A 19338-nucleotide genomic window follows, 5' to 3' on the forward strand; every position below is an offset into this window, starting at 1 on the left:
CTTCACTGGAGAGGAAAAGGATGAGTGGTAAGACTTCACTGGAGAGGAGAAGGATGAGTACACATTGCTTGTATTTTCTCCTTTATCTTTATAGAACCTCTTCCTAGGTGCTAACTAGCCCGGATGCCTGTCAGCTTGCCAGGCATTGGCTGGTCCTTTGTCACTGTCCTGCCAAACCAGAGTAAGCTGGTTGTGTATGTATGAGAGGATAAACACAGCACTTCTCTCTGGTCAGGGTGCCAGTCTTCCAGTCTGTCTCAGTCTGTTCTAGCTAGCTGTTTGGCATGCAGGGCTGGCTGACTGTTCAAATAGACTGAAGGCTAGAAAATGTTTATTAGTCACAATTTGAGGGGGTTTAGAAATGTTAACATGCAGAGCGCTGCTGGGACACAGGCCAATCGAGGGAGACAGGGTATTTACATAGGAGGCAGGCTAAGGTGTGTGGGGGTAAGGAGGGGGTGGGTGGGGTGAGGAGTGTAGGGAGTGATTAGTGACAGACAGGTGCAGGATGGGAATGTTCCAAAGTGGTTGGGATGAGGTACATGGGGAAAGTGTAAGGGGGTTTGAGTGAGGTGTGTTGAGGTGTTGGTACATAGGGGGAGTCAGTGCAGTGTGTGTTGCAGCTAACTGCAGTCTAGATGATTTGAATGATAAATATGGGCATTAGATAACATTAGATAACATTAGGTAACATTAGATAACATTAGGTAACATTAGGTAACATTAGGTAACATTAGATAACATTAGGTAACATTAGATAACATTAGGTAACATTAGATAACATTAGATAACATTAGATAACATTAGGTAACATTAGGTAACATTAGATAACATTAGGTAACATTAGGTAACATTAGGTAACATTAGGTAACATTAGATAACATTAGGTAACATTAGGTAACATTAGGTAACATTAGATAACATTAGATAACATTAGATAACATTAGGTAACATTAGATAACATTAGGTAACATTAGATAACATTAGGTAACATTAGATAACATTAGGTAACATTAGATAACATTAGATAACATTAGGTAACATTATATAACATTAGGTAACATTAGATAACATTAGGTAACATTAGATAACATTAGGTAACATTCGGTAACATTAGATAACATTAGGTAACATTAGGTAACATTAGGTAACATTAGATAACATTAGGTAACATTAGGTAACATTAGATAACATTAGGTAACATTAGCTGAGGTACTTGGGGGGTGGAAGGAAGTCTGGGGCTCTGGCGATCGTTGACATTTTTCGTACGGTCCTGTCGCCGTATAGCAAATCTCCTGCTCATCGTAATGACGGCCTGCCAGCCAGCCAGACCGGCCTAGCGCCTCTCTGTCAATCACAGGTTTCCATGGTGATCCATGGACAGTCCCTCATGACAGTCCTCATACTGGACACCCTGGAGAGAGAGAGGGCGGGGGGGATTAGTGAGACAGACATCTAAAGGTCAGCAGTCAGTCAGTCCAGCCAGTACAACAGTATGTATCTCTCCCAGTCTCTTGTGTACACACAGAGTGGCAGGCTGTGTGACATAACAGACAAGTCCAATAACTGACCAGGTAGAGTCATTATTTACTACTCATGTACAGTAATTGTACCTTCTATGCTTAAAACAACCAAATATACACACACACACACACACACACACACACACACCACTGACACCCATGATGTAAATGTGGGCCAAAGGTGAATTTCCATAACACCCGTAAGGTTATCAGCACACTTAGAAATGAATAAATAGAATCTCATTTCACCTAGCTCTGCTAAACTGTCTGATAGCTGACAACAGTGTAATGGGAGTAGAGTTATCATAATTATTAAAGGCTACTTATACCCCGTCTACTGAGGGGTTGGTGTGAAGTACACATCCCTCACAGTTTAGAATCTGACCCCATCCAAATGTTGATCACTAGACCTGACAAAGGTCAGAGGTCAGGGAGTCAGACAGCTATCAGCAATATGCAGGGCTGCAACATCAGGAAACCACTGTTTCTTATCACCACTCATTAACCTCCCCTTTCCACGCCAATCACCTGCCACTCAGACATCCTTTACAGCAGTGTGTGTGTGTGTGTGTGTGTGTGTGTGTGTGTGTGTGTGTGTGTGTGTGTGTGTGTGTGTGTGTGTGTGTGTGTGTGTGTGTGTGTGTGTGTGTGTGTGTGTGTGTGTGTGTGTGTGTGTGTGTGTGTGTGTGTGTGTGTGTGTGATTACAGACCCAAAGATTTTCCAGCAGCAGTGCACTAAAAGATTAGCTACTGTATCGTGGCAGCAGAAAGCACTGTGCTTCATACAGCAGCCATCTCTCTCTCCACTGGTGTTGATGTGAATGGAGAACACATGGACACAAAACACTCTGACCCATGAAATACTTTCGTTTTAAACCATTATCACTTTGTTCCTAATCCATTGACGGATTATTACAGAGGTCATGGTGACATCACTCATTTCTGACCTTATTGGCCTACAGAAGCATTCATAGAGATACAGATGAATTAAAGGAAAACCTCTACACAATCTGATGATCTTTACATCTCTCTCTTTCTTTCTCTCTCTTTCTCCCTCCCTCTCTCTCTCTCTTTCTCTCACACACATTATATTCTCTCTCTCTCTCTCTGTGAGGAGAGAAAGAACGAAAGAGAGAGATACAGATGAATTAAAGGAAAACCTCTACACAATCTGATGATCTTTACATCTTTCTCTCTCTCTTTCTCCCTCCCCCTCTCTCTCTCTTTCTCTCACACACATTATATTCTCTCTCTCTCTCTGTGAGGAGAGAAAGAACGAAAGAGAGAGATACAGAGAGAGAGAGAGAGAGAGAGAGAGAGAGAGAGAGAGAGGGAGAGAAAGAGAGTAGGGAGAGGGGGAGGGAGAGAGAGAGAGGGAGAGAAAGAGAGAAGGAGAGGGGGAGGGAGAGAGAGAGAGAAAGAAAGGAAGCAAGGAAGAAATACCTTGCAGATGTGGCTCTGTGATCTTTAAGTAATAACGCGCTGCTCCCTATCCCTCCCTTTTCGTGCGCCTCCGGGCATGAGCACCTGCTGCCATCGACCGTCAGAGCGAAAGGGAGCTGTGAGCGCTCCCATGTCTGCACCAGCCCTCCTAGCAATGCCCCCCCCAAACCTCGCTGTCTGTTTACAATGAGCCAGTCCTCACAACAACAAATAAACCGACTCAAAGACCCCCACGATAACAATGAGCGATCCATAAAGATCAAGTATTTTCGTTCTCTTCTCTCTCCCTTTATTGGCAGCTCGTAGATGATAGCTCTGAACTGAAGCGGCTCAGACGCAATCCGCGGTATAAGTTTGCCCCAACACACAAAACAGCGAGCAACCATTGGACGAAACATACAGGTGTGGTTGTCTGGTTGACTCCGGGAGAGGGGTGAAATACAGGCTCGCTAAAATCTATATAAACTGTCTGAAGAAGGCCCATAGGTCCATAGTTTTGGTGACCAATTGGGTTTTCATCCAACATGTGAAAATCATTCATCACACAACTTACATATTGTCATGATTAAACTCAATCTACTTTGGTATAGGTCATCATGCACTCGACTTGTGAACAATCCTCCAGCGTTACCTGATCGAATAGCCTATATATGTTTCTAACAATACATTTTTCAATGAGCCATGCGATCCACGCGTGACTGGAGAATAAGGTGCTGAAATGACATAATGTAAGCCGCCATGATTTCAGCACTGGATAGCTCCCGTCCGGCCAGAACAGTATAAAGCACGCACAGATCATGGTCTCCGTTTCTAATCTTCTGGCCTACACCAGTGCTTTACAAAGGCTACAGGGGGCAGACAGAAAGAGAGGCATGGGATCATATTGATCATGTAGAACGTTAAAGTTATAGACATAGGCCCATTACAGCTTGTCCCAAAGTCAGCCCCAACTCCCTTTCTGAACTTGGTTACACTTTAGGTCTACACAATTTATAAAGTTTTGCAAGTTGGCGATTTACACTGGTCTGGTCATGCATTGGCTTGGATCTGAGAATATCGCAGTTATACTAGCATTGAGATCATGAACATTCGGAATCTCTGTTCGCCCCCTTCGCCTGTCTGGGTCAGTAACATTAGCATAGTCTGCTCTGCTTGACTGACCAACGCTTTTGGTGCGGGGGACCGCTTTTGTTACCCGCTCATCCCAGGGGCAGCACTCAGGTGAGGGCACCGACTTTTAGAAAATTCATTTTCATTAGACCTATAATAAGGTAACTATTCCAAAGATGCTACAAAGGAGGTGCTCATAACAAACAAAAAAATAAGTTTCGTTTGGTCAATTGAATTCACAGTCCTGCGCTGTTGTGCGTCACACTAGAGGAATACTGTGTGTTGTATTCGGTTGCCAAACAGTCACAGTTAGTTTGCCGCGCTGGGCTGATTCCAAGCCTTCCTCCATTACGGTACGTTGCAGTGGTGGGAAATGATGTCCGCGAGCTGCTGGCGTGCTGATTACCGCTCCTTAGGGATCCTCTGTTTCTCCTTGGTAATTGATAGTTAGGCGCTGCTCTAATCAAATATGCCGTCTGTCTCCAAGATAGAGACCTATACCCGGCCAAAATCACAGGCTTGGGCGCAATGCAAGTTAACTAGTTATTCTGCTACCAATCGGGGAAGAATTGAAGGAGATTTTGTATTGTACTTTTCTCAATTTTATATCAAAACCCTGGACAAAGGTGTTTTTGTATGTGTTCTTTCAATATTTTTTGTGAAAGTATAGATATTTCGGCTTAGGCCTTATTTTTCTTTTCAAATCAACAATCATAGCCCTGCTGTCTTGGCAATGTCTTTGACATTTTTGTTTTTCTCATTAAATTGCACGATTTATTTTCCTTTCATTCACTGATGTGCAGAGAGACAGGCCTGTTCTAAAACACGCCAAAACTCTGTCCTCCTCAAACGTCATCTATTCTTTCTACAGTCAGACCCCTTCTAAAAAACATTCCCGCTTCCCGCGGTGCGTTAGGTTTTGTGTGGTCCCGGCACTGTCCGGTTTTTGACGGGTTCCCCGGTCCCCTCGCACCTGCGTCGCTGCCGGGTCCCTTCAGGAATGCGCTGGGGCTTGTAATCGCCTTTGTGGGGGCATTGAGTTGTACGGCTGAGTGAAACTTCCCAACCTCACAGTGCGCCGGTCGCTGAATGGGGCTCAGCGTGGGGCGACTCTCCAACCCTCCGTCGCTGCCAAATTCCAACAGTGGCGCTCACAATCACTCCCACACAGGCCCCTCTACCACCAGGCAGGAGGGATGGGGGGAGAGGAGGGAGGTGAAGGGAGGGGAGTGGGGTGGGGGGTGAAGGAGGAGACAGAGAGGAAAAGAGTCCATAACGAACTCTAAACAAATGACCCAGTCAAGGCAAAATGTTTCTCACCATCACTCTCCGGGATGTACGGTGAAAACCGGTTTAGGCCTGAATCAATTACATTATGGGGTGTAGCCTAGGGCGATTGCTTTGTAAATGTAGACGATATAGCCTTATACTCACTACATTATCATTTTCACAGGGTCCCCATTGGCTAAAACTCCTCAAATAAAACCATAATATAAAGAAGAATTCAAAATGTGGATGATTAAACTGCAAAGTTTAATCATCAAGACAATAATTTCCCTAGCTGCATGCTTGCTTATAGTTACTGTCTAATTGAAATCTTCTGACAGAGTTCAGAAGCATAGACTACAGAACATCACCCCTCCTATTCAAAAGAGCTGTGCTGTGAGAAAAAAACAGGTTAACGTTTTTCGCCGTGAAAAACTGGAGGCAGCTTTGTAGAGTGGTGTTCTGGAGGCAGCTCTGTAGAGTGGTGTTCTCGAGGCAGCTCTGTAGAGTGGTGTTCTGGAGGCAGCTCTGTAGAGTGGTGTTCTCGAGGCAGCTCTGTAGAGTGGTGTTCTGGAGGCAGCTCTGTAGAGTGGTGTTCTCGAGGCAGCTCTGTAGAGTGGTGTTCTGGAGGCAGCTCTGTAGAGTGGTGTTCTCGAGGCAGCTCTGTAGAGTGGTGTTCTGGAGGCAGCTCTGTAGAGTGGTGTTCTCGAGGCAGCTCTGTAGAGTGGTGTTCTGGAGGCAGCTTTGTAGAGTGGTGTTCTCGAGGCAGCTTTGTAGAGTGGTGTTCTGGAGGCAGCTCTGTAGAGTGGTGTTCTCGAGGCAGCTTTGTAGAGTGGTGTTCTGGAGGCAGCTCTGTAGAGCGGTGTTCTCGAGGCAGCTTTGTAGAGTGGTGTTCTGGAGGCAGCTTTGTAGAGTGGTGTTCTGGAAGCAGCTCTGTAGAGTGGTGTTCTCGAGGCAGCTTTGTAGAGTGGTGTTCTGGAGGCAGCTTTGTAGAGTGGTGTTCTGGAAGCAGCTCTGTAGAGTGGTGTTCTGGAGGCAGCTTTGTAGAGTGGTGTTCTGGAGGCAGCTCTGTAGAGTGGTGTTCTGGAGGCAGCTTTGTAGAGTGGTGTTCTGGAGGCAGCTCTGTAGAGTGGTGTTCTGGAGGCAGCTCTGCAGAGTGGTGTTCTGGAGGCAGCTTTGTAGAGTGGTGTTCTGGAGGCAGCTTTGCAGAGTGGTGTTCTGGAGGCAGCTCTGTAGAGCGGTGTTCTGGAGGCAGCTTTGTAGAGTGGTGTTCTGGAGGCAGCTTTGCAGAGTGGTGTTCTGGAGGCAGCTCTGTAGAGCGGTGTTCTGGAGGCAGCTCTGTAGAGTGGTGTTCTGGAGGCAGCTTTGCAGAGTGGTGTTCTGGAGGCAGCTCTGTAGAGTGGTGTTCTCGAGGCAGCTCTGTAGAGTGGTGTTCTGGAGGCAGCTTTGTAGAGTGGTGTTCTCGAGGCAGCTTTGTAGAGTGGTGTTCTGGAGGCAGCTCTGTAGAGCGGTGTTCTCGAGGCAGCTTTGTAGAGTGGTGTTCTGGAGGCAGCTTTGTAGAGTGGTGTTCTGGAAGCAGCTCTGTAGAGTGGTGTTCTGGAGGCAGCTTTGTAGAGTGGTGTTCTGGAGGCAGCTCTGTAGAGTGGTGTTCTGGAGGCAGCTCTGCAGAGTGGTGTTCTGGAGGCAGCTTTGTAGAGTGGTGTTCTGGAGGCAGCTTTGCAGAGTGGTGTTCTGGAGGCAGCTCTGTAGAGCGGTGTTCTGGAGGCAGCTTTGTAGAGTGGTGTTCTGGAGGCAGCTTTGCAGAGCGGTGTTCTGGAGGCAGCTCTGTAGAGCGGTGTTCTGGAGGCAGCTCTGTAGAGTGGTGTTCTGGAGGCAGCTTTGCAGAGTGGTGTTCTGGAGGCAGCTCTGTAGAGTGGTGTTCTGGAGGCAGCTTTGTAGAGTGGTGTTCTGGAGGCAGCTTTGTAGAGTGGTGTTCTGGAGGCAGCTCTGTAGAGTGGTGTTCTGGAGGCAGCTCTGTAGAGTGGTGTTCTGGAGGCAGCTTTGTAGAGTGGTGTTCTGGAGGCAGCTCTGTAGAGTGGTGTTCTGGAGGCAGCTCTGTAGAGTGGTGTTCTGGAGGCAGCTTTGTAGAGTGGTGTTCTGGAGGCAGCTTTGTAGAGTGGTGTTCTGGAGGCAGCTCTGTAGAGTGGTGTTCTGGAGGCAGCTCTGTAGAGTGGTGTTCTGGAGGCAGCTCTGTAGAGTGGTGTTCTGGAGGCAGCTCTGTAGAGTGGTGTTCTGGAGGCAGCTTTGTAGAGTGGTGTTCTGGAGGCAGCTCTGTAGAGTGGTGTTCTGGAGGCAGCTCTGTAGAGTGGTGTTCTGGAGGCAGCTCTGTAGAGTGGTGTTCTGGAGGCAGCTTTGTAGAGTGGTGTTCTGGAGGCAGCTCTGTAGAGTGGTGTTCTGGAGGCAGCTCTGTAGAGTGGTGTTCTGGAGGCAGCTTTGTAGAGTGGTGTTCTGGAGGCAGCTTTGTAGAGTGGTGTTCTGGAGGCAGCTCTGTAGAGTGGTGTTCTGGAGGCAGCTCTGTAGAGTGGTGTTCTGGAGGCAGCTCTGTAGAGTGGTGTTCTGGAGGCAGCTCTGTAGAGTGGTGTTCTGGAGGCAGCTTTGTAGAGTGGTGTTCTGGAGGCAGCTCTGTAGAGTGGTGTTCTGGAGGCAGCTCTGTAGAGTGGTGTTCTGGAGGCAGCTCTGTAGAGTGGTGTTCTGGAGGCAGCTCTGTAGAGTGGTGTTCTGGAGGCAGCTTTGCAGAGTGGTGTTCTGGAGGCAGCTCTGTAGAGTGGTGTTCTGGAGGCAGCTCTGTAGAGTGGTGTTCTGGAGGCAGCTTTGTAGAGTGGTGTTCTGGAGGCAGCTCTGTAGAGTGGTGTTCTCGAGGCAGCTTTGTAGAGTGGTGTTCTGGAGGCAGCTCTGTAGAGTGGTGTTCTGGAGGCAGCTTTGTAGAGAGGTGTTCTGGAGGCAGCTCTGTAGAGTGGTGTTCTGGAGGCAGCTTTGTAGATTGGTGTTCTGGAGGCAGCTTTGTAGAGTGGTGTTCTGGAGGCAGCTTTGTAGAGTGGTGTTCTGGAGGCAGCTTTGCAGAGCGGTGTTCTGGAGGCAGCTTTGTAGTGCGGTGTTCTGGAGGCAGCTTTGCAGAGTGGTGGTCACTGTAGCTGGCACAGCCACGAAGTAATAAAATCAGATTTTAAACCTAACCCTAACCATAACCCTAACCTTAACTCTAACTTTAACCATAACCTTAACCATACTGCTAATCATAATGCCTACCTTAACCTTAAACTAAGAGGAAAAATATCATTTTTGTTTTAATGAATTTTTACAATATAGCCAATTCTGACTTTGCAGAGAAAAACAGCATTGCATGATAGCAGGAAAGAACAAGAGTAAACATGAAAAATCTCAACTTTCTGTGTGTGTGTCAACAGCCTGTTCCATAGCATGCGTTTCGGTGCATTACGGCCTGTGCTCCAGCAGCGCCATGCAGTGAGCAAGAGCAGCAACGCCGCGCTCCTGGAAGAGCGCAGGATTAAGAGGCAGTAAGATTGTTAAACATGTCAACGTGTAATTGCACGATAAGGCGCTCGCGAGGAATTCATTGGCCCAGTTACTTTCCCAGTTGCTTTCTCTATTCCGCGCTAATCTCACCCGGCACATTCGTTCTGTGCAATCTGTCTCCGTAATCTTCTGCGACAGAGCGGGAACCGAGAGCAGGCAGCTCGGCTGGGGGGAGGGGGTGGGGATGGGGGAGAGGGGGGAGGGGGTGGGGGGGGAGGGGGTGGGGATGGGGGAGCGGAGAAAATATGCAGAGTCGTGATAAAGTGACGCTAATTATCCCCATTTAGGACAGCGAGTGCACGGGATCGGGGCTTTACGGGCGCCGAGTGTGCGCCAGCGCTGATGGCTTCCTAGCGCGGAATATATCGGTGACTACAAGATAAGAGTATTTATTGGTCAGCCCCCTCCCTATTCCCCTATTCCCTTCCAAAACCTCCCCATCCGCACCTCCCTCCCACGTCCCCCTCTGTGGTTGAGTAGGAAATGATTCGGGTTAAATTTACCAGAACGCTCCTCTTTTAGCCTGGCGATGTGGCGTGACGCGCCCCGCCTCTCTGGGTTTTCAGCGTTAATCTGTGTCGCTTTACATCCGCAGATAAAATACAAATAGACACCAAGCGGGACATCCTATGCGCTCCTCCGCTGCGCAGGAGGGGAGCTCTGCGTACACCATATATATGTTCTTTTAAACGCAGAAAAGTACGTTTGGACCCTAACCAGTGTATACTGGCCCTACATTATCACTGTATGGTTAGGGGCCAAACGTACTTTTCTGCGTTTAAAAGAACATATATATGGTGTACGCAGAGCTCCCCTCCTGCGCAGCGGAGGAGCGCATAGGATGTCCCGCAGGAGACAGGTGCAGGCCAATGAATACATTTTTTTTGTTTTATTCATTGGCCTCCACCTGCCTCCTGGGGTGTAGGCTCTAAAGTAAGCTACACCCATAATTAACCAATTGTAAATGACTGCAATACACCTGCATATAGGCATATAGATGTGCATAGGCCTACAGTATAAGATGTATCACTCGTTTTCTAAATGATGAAATCATTTGTTATTCCTGATTGGGGCATTTTCTTTCATCAGCTGGTGCTAAATTAAAAAGAATGTCCACATCATACTGTAAATTGTGAAACAATGAAACCCACTCAATATTTAAGTTTCCATGAGCTAAATTCCAGCCAAAATGTCTATACACTTAGAAAAAAGGGTCCTAAAAGTGTTATTTGACTGTCTCCATAGGATAAACCTTTTTGATTCCAGGTAGAACCCTTTTTGACTCCAGGTAGAACCCTTTTTGACTCCAGGTAGAACCCTTTTTGATTCCAGGTAGAACCCTGTTTGACTCCAGGTAGAACCCTTTTTGATTCCAGGTAGAACCCTTTTTGGTTCCAGGTAGAACCCTTTTTGGTTCCAGGTAGAACCCTTTTTGATTCCAGGTAGAACCCTTTTTGATTCCAGGTAGAACCCTTTTTGACTCCAGGTAGAACCCTTTTTGATTCCAGGTAGAACCCTTTTTGACTCCAGGTAGAACCCTTTTTGATTCCAGGTAGAACTCTTTTTTGGTTCCAGGTAGAACCCTTATGGGTCCCAAGTAGAACCATCTGTGGAAAGGGTTGTACATGGAACGCAAAAAGGCTCTACCTGGAACCAAAAGAGATCTACGTGGAACCAAAAAAGGTTATTCTAAGGGTTCTCCTGTGGGGACAGCAAACAGAACCCTTTCAGTTTCTAGATAGCACCTTATTTTCTAAGTGTATACTGGCCCTTCAGCCAGCCTTCTATGGGACAGACACAATAACAATTATAATGCTGTTTGGGGCCTGATCTTGATCAACCAAAACAACAATAACCTGAAACAGGATTTAACAGTGACTGTTTATACAATCCTATTTAGGCACAACAGAAAATATCATACTCATAAAATGTGTCAATGCACCAGAGATGTTTATTCCAGGGTTTTTGGTGCATTGACACAGACAGCCCAATTATTATATATTTTTTCCCCCCACTAATTGTTATTTTGACCAATCAAGTCCAACCTTTTCACATCAGATATTTTTCAGAGCTGATCTGATTGGTCAAAAAAAATCAGAATTGGGCTGCCTGTGTAAACGCAGCCTTTGAGGCACAGAAAGGGTCAGCAAGGTGATGTATTTGATCAGCAGATAAGAACAACATCTACAGCTGAAGTGAGAAGTTTACATACATCTTCACCAAATACATTTAAACTCAGTTTTTCACAATTCCTGACATTTAATCCTAGTACAAATTCCCTGTCTTAGGTCAGTTAGGATCACCACTTTATTTTTAGAATGTGAAATGTCAGAATAATAGTAGAGAGAATTATTTATTTCAGCTTGTATTTCTTTCATCACATTCCCAGTGGGTCAGAAGTTTACATACACTCAATTAGTATTTGGTAGCATTGCCTTCAAATTGTTTAACTTGGGTCAAACGTTTCAGGTAGCCTTCCACAAGCTTCCCACAATAAGTTGGGTGAATTTTGATCCATTCCTCCTGACAGAGCTGGTGTAACTGAGTCAGGTTTGTAGGCCTCCTTGCTCGCACACGCTTTTTCAGTTCTGCCCACAAATTTTCTATAGGATTGAGGTCAGGGCTTTGTGATGGCCACTCCCATACCTTGACTTTGTTGGCCTTTAGCCATTTTGCCACAACTTTTGAAGTATGCTTGGGGTCATTGTCCATTTGGAAGACCCATTTGCGACCAAGCTGTAACTTCCTGACTGATGTCTTGAGCTGTTGCTTCAATATATCCACATAATTTTCCTGCCTCATGATGCCATCTATTTATATTCTATCTATAAGTGCACCAGTCCCTCCTGCAGCAAAGCACCCCCACAACATGATGCTGCCACCCCCGTGCTTCACGGTTGGGATGCTGTTCTTCAGCTTGCAAGCCTCCCCCTTTTTCCTCCAAACATAACGATGGTCATTATGGCCAAGCAGTTCTATTTTTGTTTCATCAGACCAGAGGGCATTTCTCCAAAAACTACGATCTTTGTCCCCATGTGCATTTGCAAACCGTAGTCTGGCTTTTTTTATGGCGGTTTTGGAGCAGTGGCTTCTTCCTTGCTGAGCGGCCTTTCAGGTTATGTCGATGTAAGACTCGTTTTACTGTGGATATAGATACTTTTGTACCTGTTTCCTCCAGCATCTTCTCAAGGTCCTTTGCTGTTGTTCTGGGATTGTTTTGCACTTTTCGCACCAAAGTACGTTCATCTCTAGGAGACAGAACGTGTCTCCTTCCTGAGCGGTGTGACGACTGCGTGGTCCCATGGTGTTTATACTTGCGTACTATTGTTTGTACAGATGAACGTGGTACCTTCAGGCATTTGGAAATTGCTCTCAAGATGAACCAGACTTGTGGAGGTCTACAGTTTTTTTCTGAGGTCTTGGCTGATTTCTTTTGATTTTCCCATGATGTCAAGCAAAGAGGCACTGAGTTTGAAGGTAGGCCTTGAAATACATCCACAGGTACACCTTCAATTGACTCAAATTATGTCAATTAGCCTATCAGAAGCTTCTAAAGCCTTGACATCATTTTCTGAATTTTTCCAAGCTGTTTAAAGACACAGTCAACTTAGTGTATGTAAACTTCTGACCCACTGGATTTGTGATACAGTGTATTATAAGTGATATAATCTGTCTGTAAACAATTGTTGGAAAAATTACTTGTGTCATACACAAAGTAGATGTCCTAACCGACTTGCTAAAACTATAGTTTGTTAGCAAGAAATGTGTGGAGTGGTTGAAAAACGAGTTTTAATGACTCCAACCTAAGTGTTTGTAAACTTCCAAATTCAACTGTACGTATCATGAACACATAAAGCTGCTCCCAAAGAGGAATTCACTGTCATTTCAACAAGCGTTTTTAAGTGATCTTAATGATTGTATGAAACACCATGTATTCTATTCTCATTTTTAAAGTAAGTGAAACAACTATTAAACAGAGTGACCCCTAATGGCCACCCCTCAGAGCCTGGTTCCTCTCTAGGTTTCTAATCTCCACCCGGCACAGCCAGAAGAGGACTGGCCACCCCTCAGAGCCTGGTTCCTCTCTAGGTTTCTAATCTCCACCCGGCACAGCCAGAAGAGGACTGGCCACCCCTCAGAGCCTGGTTCCTCTCTAGGTTTCTAATCTCCACCCGGCACAGCCAGAAGAGGACTGGCCACCCCTCAGAGCCTGGTTCCGCTCTAGGTTTCTAATCTCCAGCCGGCACAGCCAGAAGAGGACTGGCCACCCTTCAGAGCCTGGTTCCTCTCTAGGTTTCTAATATCCATCCCAGCACAGCCAGAAGAAGACTGGCCACCCCTCAGAGCCTGGTTCCTCTCTAGGTTTCTAATCTCCACCCGGCACAGCCAGAAGAGGATTGGCCACCCCTCAGAGCCCGGTTCCTCTCTAGGTTTCTTCCTAGGTTCTGGCCTTTCTAGGGAGTTTTTCCTAACCACCGTGCTTCTACACCTGCATTGCTTACTGTTTGGGGTTTTAGGCGGTTCTGTATAGCACTTTGTGACATCTGCGGATCTAAAAAGGGATTTATAAATACATTTGATTGATTGTGTCGTAATGTCTGCAGATGATCCGCTCTGATTCTCAGTGAAGCACAAAAAGAGAAAACTCTCACTCACTTATCTCCATTTGAAATCCCCCTCTCCAGCACTGTTATTTCATCTATTATGGTCTCCATTCATCATGCCACAGAGGAAAGAGATATAACATCTCATGCACACTAACTCATCTCCGAATGTTCAAACGGGTAAAGAATTCAACTTAAAATCAATCCAACACACTGTGGCAACAAGAGGATAGGTTTAATGTTAAGTCCAATAATTTAGGACATTATACTATTAATTAAAATCATATTAGGCTAACTTATTGGAAAAAATAAGCTACCAAACATCCTACAAATTAATTTGGTTTAAAAAATATTTTGGGGGGGGTGATGAAATACAGTCTAGAGTATTTGAGGGAGCCTGAATAACTATACTTTTCCTTCTAAATTTACTAGTGGCATTTGGTGATCGCTATTTGGAATAAAAGCGTTACGTCCATGAATAGGCCTGTTTCAACCCTGGACAATAAGATGTTTTTCAAAAAGCCTCTAAAGTCAGCCCAAACATATGAACTGTTTTTACAGGGCTACCGGCTATAACAATGTCTTTTATGTCATGTAGAAATATATAATAATATGCTATTTGAATAACACATTGCACATTTTAACAACATACATTAATTAAACTTATACTACAACAAGCCTATTGTCTAACCAATACCTGCAGAATAGTCTTGTCAGTAATACAAGTACAATAAACTATACTGCATGTAGCCTAACAGCACTCAAATTACTATGAGAGTTAAATACCATGAAAATAATCAAAAACAACCACTTGAAAAGAATAGAACGGAATCAAGAACAACACCGACACACATTACCGTGTATTAAAACATATGGCATATGAGACGCACATATCCTAAATGTATATTCCTGAAGGACTATAGGAATACTGTGTCTTTCTGTGAAATCTGTGGACCCTGTTTTATTGTAACAACTTGCAAGTGACCTTACAGAACGTATTGTAAACCCATAAATGTAAACCCTGAGAATAGTCCGGGTGTACCATGGGACCGTCCTCTTTTAATAAAATGGCCAAATAAGCAGATATGCATAGGTAATATTATTAGTTGATACGCATTTTAATAACGTGCTTAATGTTACGGGTTTGCCAGAGACACTTTCTCCTTATAAATAAAAACATTTACTGTAGCCTATCCGTAGCTTTGCGTCAGACTTTTTGATCATGTTCGTGGGTTTCAAATTAAACACAACTCAAATTGTAGTGAACAATAATCAAGCTAAGACTTTTTTTGTAGAACCAGAGCAACATATGTGTGAAATTTATTTAAATTGTATTTCAGCGCAATTGCACCTTGTAAATTATACAGTGAATAATTGTAATATTTTAAAAGACTGATGCGCAATTTACAATAATTATTACAGTAAAAAGAGATCATTATGATCATAAATAGACATATAGCATAAACGGAGATGTTTACAAACGCTTGGGTAATTATCAAATGGGGAAAATATCAATGTTGAAAACATTTTTTTATGATTATGAAAACCATGTTATCTTATTATTCTATAACTTACAGTGAACCCAAAATAATACGATTATAGTTACCCAAATTTATTCATTCATTTGGCATCGCCATAAACCACAAGTGGGTTTAATAAAAAGGTCAAAATTATAACACAACAACCAATATTTGAACTCATGTCCTGTGCGTAAGAGACTGTATATACTCCAAAAGGCGAAATGGATAGGCTAATTTACCTTTAATTTACAAGAACATCACCATAAACATTCTGTACAAAATGCAGATATGCCTAGTTCAGTGATCATTAAAAAAAAATATGTAAATATTTGGTTATGTTATTTTGTATTCTGTCTGCAGTTTCCATAGTCTTATGAATAGCTTAATCTATATATGTGTTAACGGAACCGTTCCATTCACCGCAGCCGTCGCACTCTGGTAATGCTGCGGCAATGCGTGGAGTCTACTTTGCACCGACGGGTCCCCGGGCTCTCCGGTCGGTAAATACATGCTTATCATCTCTCTCAAGTCTCCGGGGCAAGGGCCCCTGGAGTGAGTGCTAACGGGAGGGCTTACGCTCGGCTCTGACTTCACCAGCGACCCTAACGTGCTCATGGCAGCCGAGGAGGAGACGCCAGAGCTCTGGTGCTGCGTGTAGGTGATCCCGCCGTAGCCGGACGGAGAGGCGCTCATGTAGCCCTGAGAGTTCGAGATGGGGCTGTACTGGAGCGCCGACATGTCGTAGCGGTGCATGGGCTGGGGGTTGTGCGGGTGGTGGTGGTGGTGGGAGTGGTGGTGGTGCCCGCTGCCCGGGTGCTGGCTGTAAACTAGCTGCGCCTCCTGCATCATCGCTGCGGCCGCAGCGGCTGCAGCCACTTGCCCCGAGTACGCACCGTTCGCCCAGCCGTTCATGTGCGTGTAGCCTGAGCTGGCGGAGCCCCCGTGGCACCCGGGGCTCTCTAACCTCTGGCCGACCCCGGATGAACCCAACCCGACCCCCAGACCCATTCCACCACTGCCAGCCCCAGAGAGCAGGCCACCAGCCAGAGAGTATTTGTCCTTTTTCAGCAGGGTTTTGGTCTTCCGTCTTGGTCTGTACTTGTAATCCGGGTGCTCCTTCATGTGCATGGCTCGTAACCGCTTCGCTTCGTCGATGAAGGGTCTCTTCTCCGCTTCCGTCATCACCTTCCACTCCGCGCCCAGCCGCTTGCTGATCTCAGAGTTGTGCATTTTGGGGTTCTCCTGGGCCATCTTTCTCCGCTGCCCGCGGGACCACACCATGAACGCGTTCATCGGACGCTTCACTCGGTCCTGATTCGCTTTGAACCCACTGTTCGGTCCCGTCTGCCCCGAATTTGTGTTCGTTTGGGGTCCAGGGGAATGGAGGTCCGTCTCCATCATCATGCTATACATTCACCTGGTTTTCAAACTTTCTACCAACAGAGAAAAGAAAGTCTGGTTCAGTCAGCGCGCGAGTCAGGCAGAGCAGGTACACACGAGGGATCAAACAATCCTACACCTCAAAATGAGTGAAATGTAAATTTAATTCATAATCCAAGAAAGAGGGAGTCTCAGAAATGTTCTGTGTGTGCTTTATCTCCTCTCCGGTTGTTTGTTCACATCCACTGACAGAATGCGCCTTTGAGCCACTTTCCCTGTCAGAGTTGAGAAGTTAGTTAAAGCGGCAGCCATACGATGCGCCTTGACAGCGGTTAAATGAGCTACGAGCGGCCAATGGCGTTCTAGAAGCAGAGCGATTTGCATGGCGCTCAGTCAGGTGACTCTGGTCTGGTGAAAGAGGAACACACTCGGGGAACATGGTGGATAAACATTGCGGGGGCATGAAATCTGAGTCCGTTTTCCATTGTCAATACTAGACTTCTAGTCTAAAAGTTATTCAACCGCATAGCTAGGATACTGTCTAGGCCTATAGGGTAATAGGGGGTAACTAGCCCCATTAGGAACAATGCCTAATTTCTGCCACAAAAAAAACTACATTTGGATAAAAAAATTGGTATGTGGAAAAGGTCATGCTTAGGAGAAGAAACTATAAAGGGAGATAAGTAAAGCACCATTAATATTCGCACTATGAGGAGATTTGTTGTAAAATCCTCTTTTAACTCACCTGCACATGAATTGTATTTGTTCTTTCATTGTTGTTCCTTTTCCATATAATCTATTATATACAATTGCACTAAATATTATTTGAAAAATGCAAGATTTGAAATGCCAGCAGTCTTTAAAATTTCATTCAGGAGCAAAAGGTTTTCAATTGTTGTTTTGTAATTCATATAAAATTAATTGGAATATAATATTGAATGGAATATAAATAATAACATTAAATAACATTGGAATATAACATTTAATAACAGGGGAGAGATGCCAATTGAAAGCTCTCTCTTTACACATGAAATGCTGTGTAAAATAGCTAATAGGCTATAAAGTTGTATTAACTGTAGTTATCAGTCGCTAGCGGAAACATTTACAACTGAAATTAAGCTATGTTATATTTTTTATGTATTTTACCTCAGACGATCTGGTAGTAAGGTTGCTAGCTAGTACTAGCAGCTTATGCTAACAAGCTAGCTGGCTAGCATTTACTGCTAGTGAAGTTGCTAGCTAGCAAGTTAGCATAAACTAGCATTAACTAGGCTAGTCATTGTCTAAATGACAGGTGGAAACACATTCATAACCATGAAGGGGTAACTATCCCCCAGGGTGGCCCCAAACACACTCATCCAACATATTACTGCTTTACAAAAAAATTATCAAACTTTTTCTCTCTAAACAAGTGGATTATTTATCTTAAGGCTTTCCTACTTGCATATTTAATTTAAAAAAATTAGATCTAACTTCATTGGAACTTTTTCAAAATATCAAAACATTTGATTATCTCCAGAAGTTGTGATGACACAGAGGATTTTTCTCCAGTAAGAACAGTGACAGCCAGGGAAAATGTTGGGAAAATTATTTGCTGACATCTTGTGGTCTTTATGTGTATTATGGGGGGGTTACCCCCCTACCACCCCTACATTTTAAAAGCAAGAAAAATTGTCAGAGGCTACTTTTGTTTTATGCATTTTAAGTAAAATTGTGAGTATAGCCTGCATCATGTATGCCATATTTAGAAAGCCAATAGACAAATAGATGGCCACACGCACGCACGCGCGCACACACATCAACACACACACACACACACACACACACTGTATTGCGTCATTAACCAAACCTAACTGTGCATTAAAGGATGGCTTCATCAGATGTCATACTTCTATAAACAAGCCAATGGAGTTGTGGGCTGCATGAAGAGATTTCACTATTTCTAATCAGCTGTTAAGGAGACTAAAGCAACAACACAACATTGAGTCCTTGGGGCAGATTGTAGAAGGAGAACAGCATGGGAGCCTGCTGTGCGCGGTGATGTTCACAGATGTGTTGCCATAATTATGTGACCAGTTATAGGCTTGGTGATAGAAACTAAACCATAATTCGTTTTATTTACAGATGTGTAAACACCACGCAAGCTAATGGCAATGCTGTATTTTGAATTACACGATTGGGTGAATAGTTTTAGGACTAAGCCTATATATACATAGTTAACAAGGCTCAATCCGTGCACATATAATTCACATTCCATAGCTGACCGCCCGTGAAAGGCCCAATCAGCGGCTAATTGAAAGGCAAAACAACATACCCATTCCCCGCGGAGAGGCTAACGATTTAATCATTGTTCGTTGCTTTTAATTAGGTTGATATAGCCTCCAACACGTGACCGGGATTATTCAGATGTAGACCTATCTATCCCTCTGCGTTCCGTAATATGGTTAAGGGATCTCACAGTGGTGACCTGGCGACCCAGGTCTCATGGTTTACGTTCGAAGATGAGATGTTTTTGGGGATGTGACACGCCGAGAATGGCTACTGACACAGCGCCAACCTAGAGCGCACTGATAACACTCTTCCTAGATCAAATCAAAATAAATATGAGCCTCCCTTTTCACTTCACATCACAACTGTTGCTACCTGGCTACAACAACTAGGACTACTATAGTAATACTGACAAGGACAATTGTAGCCTAATAATAACACATAAGAAGCATAATAATAATAGGGATACATTATAGCCTATAATAACACACTATCATAGGCCTGTTATTACCGGTAAAGTCATTTAGGTCTAGATATAGTTTCGATGAAGAAGAAAGCACATAATCCACAGAGACAGGTTTTGGACATTATCTTAAATTTGTGATAACACTAACATGCCATTGAATTACACAGACCTATAGGCTAATTACA

General features: G+C 44.6%; 2 protein-coding genes across 2 annotated transcripts in view; both read right to left on the reverse strand.

Annotated features, from left to right (window-relative positions):
* Window positions 1-1303, reverse strand: part of LOC115160553 (ankyrin-3-like) — a 2887-nt gene extending 1584 nt beyond the window's left edge. The window contains exons 1-2 of the mRNA XM_029710718.1: window positions 1270-1303; window positions 1-5 (exon numbers count right to left, since the gene is read on the reverse strand). The exon at window positions 1-5 is cut by the window's left edge and continues 1584 nt beyond it. Coding sequence (XP_029566578.1) covers window positions 1-5; window positions 1270-1303 — 39 coding nt within the window. The remainder of the gene's footprint in view (window positions 6-1269) is intronic.
* LOC115161254 (transcription factor Sox-1a-like) lies at window positions 1184-16935 on the reverse strand. The gene is made up of 2 exons (XM_029712083.1): window positions 15616-16935; window positions 1184-1414 (listed from the first exon to the last, which is right to left on the reverse strand). The coding sequence occupies exons 1-2, from the start codon at window positions 16450-16452 to the stop codon at window positions 1355-1357; spliced, it is 897 nt and encodes a 298-aa protein (XP_029567943.1). The 5' UTR covers window positions 16453-16935; the 3' UTR covers window positions 1184-1354.
* Window positions 16936-19338: the final 2403 nt, after the last annotated feature.

The sequence above is a fragment of the Salmo trutta genome, chromosome 24, assembly GCF_901001165.1.
Source record: "Salmo trutta chromosome 24, fSalTru1.1, whole genome shotgun sequence".
Lineage (NCBI taxonomy): Eukaryota > Metazoa > Chordata > Actinopteri > Salmoniformes > Salmonidae > Salmo > Salmo trutta.

Coding starts and splice junctions, on each gene's coding strand:
- LOC115161254 (XM_029712083.1), bottom strand. CDS start 16,452: ATGTATAGCATGATGATGGAGACGGACCTCCATTCCCCTGGACCCCAA. Junction 1,415..15,615: donor TGGTGAAGTCAGAGCCGAGC/GTAAGCCCTCCC, acceptor CTCTCTCTCCAG/GGTGTCCAGTATGAGGACTG.